The 10000-nt window shown below is 44.4% G+C and overlaps 2 protein-coding genes across 2 annotated transcripts in view; one reads left to right on the top strand and one right to left on the bottom strand.

Annotated features, from left to right (window-relative positions):
• abcb4 (ATP-binding cassette, sub-family B (MDR/TAP), member 4) overlaps window positions 1-1819 on the bottom strand; it is a 20356-nt gene extending 18537 nt beyond the window's left edge. Inside the window, exons 1-5 of the mRNA XM_062466034.1 lie at window positions 1743-1819; window positions 1474-1567; window positions 688-841; window positions 494-542; window positions 1-44 (exon numbers count right to left, since the gene is read on the bottom strand). The exon at window positions 1-44 is cut by the window's left edge and continues 148 nt beyond it. Of these exons, the coding sequence (XP_062322018.1) occupies window positions 1-44; window positions 494-542; window positions 688-841; window positions 1474-1567; window positions 1743-1804 (403 nt within the window). The 5' untranslated portion in view covers window positions 1805-1819. The remainder of the gene's footprint in view (window positions 45-493; window positions 543-687; window positions 842-1473; window positions 1568-1742) is intronic.
• A 5634-nt stretch (window positions 1820-7453) lies between these two features.
• Window positions 7454-10000, top strand: part of rundc3b (RUN domain containing 3b) — an 8880-nt gene continuing 6333 nt past the window's right edge. The window contains 1 exon segment of the mRNA XM_062466028.1: window positions 7454-8066. Coding sequence (XP_062322012.1) covers window positions 7972-8066 — 95 coding nt within the window. The 5' untranslated portion in view covers window positions 7454-7971.

The following is a 10000-nucleotide window of genomic DNA, read 5'->3' as shown; positions in this document are numbered from 1 at the left end:
CCACCAGCACCACAGCCCCCATGATGGAATAGTAGATGGCATAGCTGGTGGTGGTGGTGGGCACAGTAGAGGTAAACACACACAAACATTGCACACTCTTTTATAGAATTTGTTTGAATCCACCCCGTTACATTAAGCAGAGGCACCTCCTGTACACACAGACGTGGCTACACACACACACACGCACACACACACACACGCACGCACACACACGCACACGCACACACGCACACTCACACACACACACACGCACACACACACACGCACACACACACACACGCACGCACACACGCACACTCACACACACACACACACACACACACAGAGATACACACACACACACACACACACACAGAGAGATACACACACACACACACACAGAGATGGACACACACACACACTCACACACACACACACACACAGAGTGTTACTGAGAAACAGAAGCTCTAAAGAGGACAGTGGGGTTTTATTGACGAGTCAAGTAGCGCCTTACGTTGTCATGTCGTCGCCCAGAGTCCGATTGGAGGTTGGGAAGGAGATATCTGGAGAGCAGGAGACATTGTGTCATACTGTCACCTTCATGGATGTGTGTGTGCACGTGTGTGTGCGCGTGTACATGTGTGTGTGTGTGTACACGTGTGTGTGTGTGTGTGAGGACACGGAGCCTGGAGACATGTGGAGACTCACTGGTGAGGTTCTGTGACTGCACGGAGTCCCCGATAAAGCTGTCAGTCATGTCCCCAAACACGATGCACATGAGTGGCAGCACTGTCCCATTGGCCATGGCCATCACAGTCCCCAGGATGATCAGCAACCTGTCCCAGCCGTCTGCGAAGCGGAACTGCAGCACCAGGAGCACGTCACAGGACAAACACAAGAGGAAGACATGGACAGAAGCATTGTGTGAATACAGCAACAGCTTTGTTGTTAGCAGACATTCTCATTCAGAAAGACTTCAAACTCCTGGCTGCTATTATGTTCTCCCAGGAGGGGGTGGAATAGAGCCCCTGCCCCCCCCCCCCCCACACACACACACACACACACACTTCCCAACTCCATCTCATCGAGATTCTAACCATAAAGTACAGATAGTACTACAGATATTCTAACCCACATCCACACACACACACATACACACACACACAATTCTCAACATCCATCTGATCTAGGTTCCACCACACACACACACGCACACACACACACTACAGGTCTTGGACTATCAGTCACTTGTCTTCAGCTTGGACTGTTGACAAGGACAAAAGTTCCGGTAGATGTGAGGGGAAATCAAGGATAAAAATAGCGGACATGGGGATGTTGAACAAGTGTATTGTTATAGAAAAACAATAACCAGAGAATACAGGTAACCAGTTATTAAACGATTGACCGGATTTTTTACGAAACCATATAAACAATTTCCGTAGCTTCATTCCCCTGAGGTAGTGAGGGAGAAACAGCCCCGGCAAGATCACTCACCAGCGCAATAGGGCCAACCATCGGCAGCTTCGGTTCTTTTTCCTTTTTCCCTTTCTTTTTATCTTTCTTATCCTCCTTCTCATCATTCTTGTCACTAAAGGAGCCAGACACAATATTACTTTATTTAATATTAAGCCTATAAATAATTCATCTTCAATCAAGAAAAATAAATTTCCCCGTCCAGAACTGGACTGACGGGGAGGATATATTTAATTTCCTTCGAGATCAATAAAGTGAATTGAATTAAAAATGTGTTCAATATAACCTACCTTAAGTCCCCGTTTTGAGTACATTTGGTCATGGAAACTTCGTCCTTATCTTTCGTGTCCATGATTGGGTCCTGGTCGTCAGAAGTGCGAGAAAAAAAACGTTCAGGCTACATTTAAAGTCAGAGTAAGGAGTTACTTTGCCACTAGTCAGACAATAAAGTCACAATTACTAAGGGACAACTAACCACGTTTTTCTGACAATTAAGTTTGCTATCTCTGTTTCATGTGCTTATTATGTAGCCCATGTTGCGTGTCTTGACAGTTGTGCTACGTGACACTGTCGTCGTTAGTATTAAATATACATAACGGCAGTCCGCTAAACTGACTCAACTCACCTTTCCCCCCGCTGCCCTGAAGCCGCTCACTCCCCGGAGCTTCTGTTTTAATCGCTGATCCGCGCACGGCAGTTCTCCTATTCGCCCTCTCTCTCGCCCTCTCTCTCTCCCCAACAACACTGTTGATGTTGTAACACAGGCTCTTCTTCACTGATATCACGTTTATGGCTTTACAAGACCGCATCATTAACAGTCGCCGTGTCGCACCGCCCCTTCAATATCCTCCCGGGCCTGGAACGGTAAAGGAGGGACAACGAGAGGATCAAGTTTATTTTATAGGTTAATTGAAATAGGTACTATATGGCAGCGCCAGTAGCCTATTTTATGCCGAGTTTTAGTCAGTCAATACAGAAAACTGAAATATTGGAAACACAATGTACACATACTTGTAGGCTATATTATGGGGCTCCTGTTAGTGAGTGTGTGTGTCTGCTGTACTTTGGATGCCAAGCAGGGGCGGTTTTAGCTAATTGGAGGCCCAGGGGGCAAAGAACAATTTTGACCCCCCCCCCCCCCACACAAAAAAAACAAAATCTCCCCACCAAAGAACCAATCCCCTCCAACCCCACACCCACCCAGACACACACACACACACACTTAATGAGCCATGTTATGTGAAATGTACATTTATTGTGAATAGAAACAACTAAACAATTATTTACTTCATAATGATTAACTTTACAGCAAAACGGCTGACTTTAACATCTATTTTGACTATGTGTGTGTGTGCGTGAGAAAGAGAGAGAGAAAGTGAGTAAATGAGTGTGTGAGAGTGAGAGAGTGAAAGGGAGACAAGTGGATGTGAATGACTGAGTGTGTGTGTGTGTGTGTCTGTACACATGTGTTTCAGTCTTGTGGGGTTGGGTGAAAAGAGTGGGCCAGGGTGGGGATGGACTTGGAGGGCAAAGGAGGGGCAGCTCCCCATTCTTCAATCTGTACAGGAGGCGAGCAAATACCTGAAAAAGCAGACAAAAAGAGCGAAGGAGCATATAAGTTAGCATTCAGTATTATCCTGGGTGCCAGCCGAACTTAGCCCCGTCCACAAAAAATGTTGGTCGGGAAGTTGGGTCTGGGGTCACTCGGTTAGGGAAAAACTATGTCCGAACAAGAGCTGTTCGGACCAATCAAATTGTCAGGGCGGGCTTTATACGATGACGGACAGATGACAGTAACGTAATTAACCACGTCACCAAAAAGCACTTGGGTTGAATTCGTTTTCAACAAAGAACATACTACCTTGCTCTGATTGGTTGTAGGTCTATCCAATTGAGCGAAGAGGCATTTTTTTTCCGGGTTCGGTTGAAACACGCCCCATACTCACAGCCCAACGGAGCGGTATCAGACTCATATTCTGACTAGAATTATGAGTATGACAACTTCAGGCTAATTCAGTATAGCATTTTAATGAACATGGCATGAATTGAAAGTAGTTATAACTGCCACTTGTGTGTGAGTGTTGAGTGCAGGATTAAATCCTGATTCTTCGTGCTTTAGCATTGGCAAATGCAGTGATGACATCTTCCATGTCTAGCTTTCTCCTCACATCTTGCTCAATGGATATTACTGCCAGGTCTGACAGTTGCTCCTGAGCCATAGTGGACCTCAGATACGTCTTCATTAGTTTCAAGGCAGAAAAACTCCTTTCCCCAAAAGCAACAGTGACAGGCAGTGGGAGAAGTAATCGGAGTGCAATGCTTAGGTTGGGGTAACAATCCAGTACGTTCTCCTTGTATATATAATCAAGCATTTCTGAAGGGGAGGAGATGCAGTCTGGAAAGGCTTTAACTGCAGCCCTTATCTCCAGTTCCAAATCAGCACCATCAACATCCTCTGTTTCCACCTCCATCTTCTGGCAGCTAATGCCCAGTGTTCTTTCATGCTCTGCTTTTTTTCATGTTCTCCACTGAATAAAGAAACCCATAAAGACTGAAATATGTCTCTGTCTGAGCAAATCGATTTCTAATGCTACAAAGGGCATTATTAGAAATGTCTTCATCTTCCACGGACGCATTCTTTGATTGGTTGGAAAAACTGCGTTAGCTTAGGTAATTTTTCCTCCTCACTTTTGTTATTTCTTTTTTCACTGCCACTTTGAAATCGTTTCATGTTTCCGCGATCATACACACTCCACCACACGACAAATTCTCCTGACAGAAACGTCATATGACCTGAATCATATGTTACATGATGGATTTAAGATCAAATTTAGCTATAAAGAATAGAATTAAAGAATTGTGTTTTCATGCTTAATTTGTTACAAATTCGTTTTGCAAACGAATTTGTCATTCGTTTGCAATGACAAGTGATTTATTTTAATTATCAAAAATAAAAAATAAAATCGTAAATACGACGAGGCCCCCCTGGTGACCGAGGCGGTCCGTGTACTTTTGCGTTCATTCATTATTCTATTTTTGGAAGTGAAATCAAATTCTGGAAAAGGTGTCAGTTTGGTTTTCTGATTCATATTAAAAAGAAAAATACAGAAATGGCGTTATTTTGCTTTCATAATACATTGTAGTTATATAATGTTTAAAACTATAATACAAAATAAATAATAATAATAAAACATTTATTTTGTATTTCTTACTTTTTAATTTTAACTGCTGTCGACACATCTACTTCCAACTGCGCATCAGATTTTCCCCACTTGAGTTTGTGACCATCCCAAAATCTTCGTACACTCATCACAGACAGAGCACCCACGTTCCACCCCAATGTCTGTAAGGTGCTGTGAAATGTCAGCATGAGTTGCATGCCTTCTCAACATATCACTAATTATATCAGCGTATGCCTCAAGAGAAGCCATGCTAGTCATTCAAATCACTCCGTCAGATAATTCAAAAAGATTACCCGCCAGGTCATAACCTAGTTTTTCCAGGTCAACAGCATCACTAGGTAGCCCATCCTTAGGAATTCATTTGAATGACGTTCTCTCATTATTGCATTTTCCCTTTTTATATGAATCCAAATTAATATTCATTTGATACATAGAAACAAGAAAGGGGTCAAAATTTAATTTTTAAATCCTAAATTATATATCTACTTTTCATTCAATTAGTGACTACAGATTTTAGGAAAATCAAATACCACTTGTTTTTTGTTTTTCATTTCACTTCCAAAAATAGAATAATGAATTAACTTAAAAGTACACGGACCAGAGGCCCTGGGCAACTGGCCGACTTGCCCAGTGGGACCCACCGGCCCTGAAGCCAACGACCTATTCACACTAATCAGTAATAAAACGGCTAGGCTACTCATAAAACGTTAGTGTGGACCAAAGGTAAGATCCAAACAGTCACACTCTCTTTTTCTATCAACACACACACACAAGGCCTAAAGTATAAAATGTAACCTACTTTTACTCAATTTACCTTTAACTTACTACTCATCAACTTTCTCTTGGTAATCAATGTTAGTTGCTATATTAAACTGAGTTCACAGCTTTTTCCAATAATAAAGTGAAACAGATTGACAAACTGATAATAAATATGAGTCTGTGCTGTGACATCATGTCCTGTTTACCTAATCAGGATTGGATCCATATGGTGCCATAATATGATGTCACCGGTTAACGAAGGCTCTAAATGTCACGAATATGAGTAGATTACATCAAGGGAATAAGTAATTTTAGGATATTAGCCTAGTGCAATTTATCCATAAACAAGTATGGTTTACACTGGCCGTAGTCTGCACCTAAGACGTCACATGGTCGAATAATACCAGGACCACAACAAGATCACTTCATTCAAGCTTCTCAAAGAAACCTCATCTTTCCCCATCTCTAGCACGTTAACTCTTCCTCTGTGGGTCAGATATGCTGCTTGTTTTCATTTACATTTATGCATTTAGCAGACGCTTTTATCCAAAGCGACTTCCAAGAGAGAGCATAGGTTTACTGATCATAACAACGAGATAGCCCCAAACATTGCGAGCAGCCAAAACATGAAGCATACATTGTGAAAAACCAAATAAGTGCCAAAGGGAAGAACCATAAGAGCATGCAGTTAAACAAGTTACAATTAAACCACATGAAACTCAACATGAAACTTGTTCTTCAGTTTGAAGTTGTCATGGTTCCTGAGAACCAAAAATGTGGTTTTGACTCAGTCAGCTGTAAAAGAGCACAACATGACAATAAAAGGTCAGCACAGGAAACAGCGGTGAGTTGTAGACTACATGTAGAACAGAAGATACGATTACCTCCTCAGTCCTCAAAAACCAGTTCTGACTGTCTGGTTTCTCACAGTTTCTTCTGAGGGGGGGGGGTAACATTGATTTTATAACTGAGGACAAAGTATTGAACATAAACAGAAAATGCCACCAACAGTATCAGAATGTCGTGAACCTCAGAGACATCAACTAATTGGATACTTGATAGGGCCATTTTCCTTCCCTCCTTCCATTCGCCTTAATGGCCCGTGGTCAGGCTCAATACAATCTGCTCCAAGCAGATATAGTTGACTGCAGTCAATTAATTATGCACGCATCACTTCCGAATATTACATAAGTGACAAGCAAGAGGGAAAAGGGGTTCAAATTGTACGTTTCTGTCACACCCTGATCCGTTTCACCTGTTGGTTTGTCTCCACCCCTCACCAGGTGTTCTCTGTTCTGGCAGTTGTCAGATCGTCTTGTGCTTCACAGTCGTTCCTGATCAGTTTTCTTGTTCCTGGTATCTTCTGTCTTCACGGTTTTGATCGCTGCCTGTTTAGTCTCCCGACCAACGAGCCTGCCTGCCCCAGTGTACCTCTCTCTCTCTCTCTCTCTCTCTCTCTCTCTCTCTCTCTCTCTCTCTCTCTCTCTCTGCCTTGCTACTATGTTGCCACCCCTTGCTTGCCCTGGACTACAAGATCGCTTGTAGTCCAGCCGCCTAAGCAACACACTCCTGCCGCCTTAACTAGGCTATGTAAAAAAATAAAAAAATACAAACCGTGACCAACGCCAGTCTTCCTTCTCTGCAGAATGCATTAACTACCCCCTCCCCCTTGTAGCTACATTATAATGTAGCCTACTCAATTGTATGATTGTCAACTTGGTTGCTAGTCGTTCATGTTAACAGATAAATAATACGGGAGAGATCTCCGTGAGGGCGAAATGTTATCGGTTGATGAAAAATAAAGGGAGAAGCCGCACAAAATGAGTGTAGGGTTAAGAGAGCAATAGCTAATGGTTAACAACCTATTCTGGTTATTAAAAGTCACGTTTCTAACTTCACCGGTAGTTCTAGACCTGGCCTATTTTTTCACGGAAATACGTAGGCCTATCACAGTCACAGCCTCAGAGCATGGGTGGAACAAACTGGTCATCACCGTTTAGCTGCAATTCCGTCTACCGCCACGGGGGGGGGGTACAATCTTTCATTGTATCATCACCTGATGCCTATATCCACCAATGGACATTCAGTCAGAATCCATTAGTCAGACGATAGGAGGACGTTGGAGCGCATTCCGATATCAACATCGTCAAGGGGCCCCTGCTTCCTTAAAGATGGGCCTATTTTCAGACATTTTCTCAAACGATTTATTTAATCTTCGCAAAATAAGACTACGGCTGTTGGCAACGTTTGTTCCCACCCTTGATCTTGTTCTTAGCCGAACCCCAGTCTCTCTTACAGTGCACTCCTCCCCTAAACAGCCTCTGGATGGGGATCAGTCACATATGGATCTGGGGCTTGAGCGCATCACTCCCTTCCTTCTCATCCGTCAGCAAACCGAGCAGATCGTCGCCTGTTAGCTGCAGATTTTGAGAGCAGAAGATAAGTGAGCGCGCCAAAGTGACGCATTTCAGAAAGCAAGTGGGCGGCGCGCACGTGAGATCCCTGCTCCGCTTCCAGGGTCGATGCAGGACTGGAGAACCGCAAACACCGAGTCCTGCCGTCCACATCTACAGCGGGGATGGCGTCGCTGAGTTTGGGGCTTAATCTGGCCCGCAAGCGCGGATCTTCATGGAGCGGCGCCGTGGAGCGGAGGAATCTGCTCACCGTCTGCAGGTAAATTAGGCGTCTTGACCTTGACCACCAGTCATTAATGAAATTAAAGAGCATCATTTCAGAACGTGTCATTTCCAGTATCAATGGAAATTTCTGAAAAGCGTACAGACTGCTTTTGACTAACTGAAGTGATACGGGGGTAACCCTTCCATCGCCCTGAAACGAATAGTGCATATTTTTGTATTATTCTGCATTTTGCCTACAGTTTAGGAAATTGGTCTTACGTAGTGTAAATATCTCGTGCGTGTACTCGCACGAGAGGAACTAATTGGTTAACTGTAACCTTCTGCACCTTCCCTGCGTCTCTACACGCACACACGTACTCACGCAGATTCACTATTTGAGACACATCACCATCACCCCTATGAGAATGAATTGAACATTTATACAATCACAGCCCCCGTACAGCAATTATATTTACACTTCCTACGGGTGCCTGCGTGGGGTGGGCATTATTTAGCGGTAATTGTCTTCAGCCAGCGGAGGAACATAATCACAATAGCAAGGGGTCGGAGTGATGTTGTTTTTCTGCAGAATGTTTTATTTATCGGGCCGTTTTTTTTTTTTTTTTTACAACTATCGCGTGGGCTTGAAGTAGCTGGTGAATGGTGATGTCATTGTCGGGCTGATCTCATGCTGTGGCATCCCTCCTCTGAATGTGTTGGGTATCCCTGCTTCTGTGACAGCATACTATTTACAATAACCCAGGAGTCTTAACCTCGTCATGCTAAACCTGCATAGCATGGATGTAAGTAATTTCATTAATGGCATACGGATATGCTTCTAATACCTTGATATCTACCAAGAGCAACTCTTTGTTTGATCTCTCTCACTCTTGCGCACAAACACACACACACTCTTGCTGTTTCTCTCTTTGTCTCTATCTCATATACACAAACACACACACTCTGTCACTCCCATCCCTGGTGTGTCTGTCAGGTGGAATAAAATGTGCTCTCTGAGCATTGATCTGCAGTCCTCCCACCTCGCGCACTCTGCTTCTGGGAAATGACATCTGTGATCACTGATGTTCAGTCTGCATGGACCAGCAGGAAGGGAGAGAAAACAGAGAGAAGGGGAGTGAGGGAGGGAGGGTGAGAGAGCAGGGGAATAAAAGAGCTAAAAAGATCCTCGGGAACGTGTAAGAACATGAAGCACATGAGAGCAGGCTGCAGTAGAGGTTGCTGGGATTGACATCAGATGCAGGAAGCCTGTGGGAGGAGTTTCAGCAGCCTGTGGGAGGAGTTTCAGCAGCCTGTGGGAGGAGTTTCAGCAGCTGGAGAGGCTGCTGGGATTGACAGCAGATGCAGGAAGCCTGTGGGAGGAGTTTCAGCAGCCTGTGGGAGGAGTTTCAGCAGCCTGTGGGAGGAGTTTAAGCAGGTGGAGAGGCTGCTGATGTCATACTGCTGTTCATACAAGGTGAGGGTGTTGGAAACCCCCCTGGTGGAAACCAGTCAACCAGTACAGCTCACTGGACATTTAGAGGCTAGGAGCTCATCTGGAGTGGAATGGGTTACGGATGAGCTCATGTTGTCTTCTGCCTTGTGCTGAACAGAAGCCTGGTTTTCCTTGCCCCCACTTTGTGTGTGTGCGTGCGTGTGTGTGCGTGTGTGCATGTGTGTGTGTGTGTGTGTGTGTGTGTGCGTGTGTGTGTGTGTGTGTGTGCGGGCCTAAACTGCTGCGTCACCAGACAGATGAGCATCCACCTCTCCACTCTGACATATCAAGGTTGTGTTTGTGTGTACGTGCAGTGAGGGTGTTATTCCCCTTAGACTGATTGGGATTCCTTGTTTGAGAGAGACAGAGAGAGGAAAGCGCTAGAAGGAGGCTGAGTGTTGAGAAAGAAAAAGCGTAATGGAGTGAGGAAGTGATGCACTCTCTCTGTCTCTCTCTCTGTCCCCCCCCTCTCTCTCTCTCTCTCTCTCTCTCTCTCT

The sequence above is a fragment of the Osmerus eperlanus genome, chromosome 7, assembly GCF_963692335.1.
Source record: "Osmerus eperlanus chromosome 7, fOsmEpe2.1, whole genome shotgun sequence".
NCBI classification, from domain to species: Eukaryota; Metazoa; Chordata; class Actinopteri; order Osmeriformes; family Osmeridae; genus Osmerus; species Osmerus eperlanus.
This window is presented reverse-complemented; position numbering and strand designations above follow the sequence as displayed.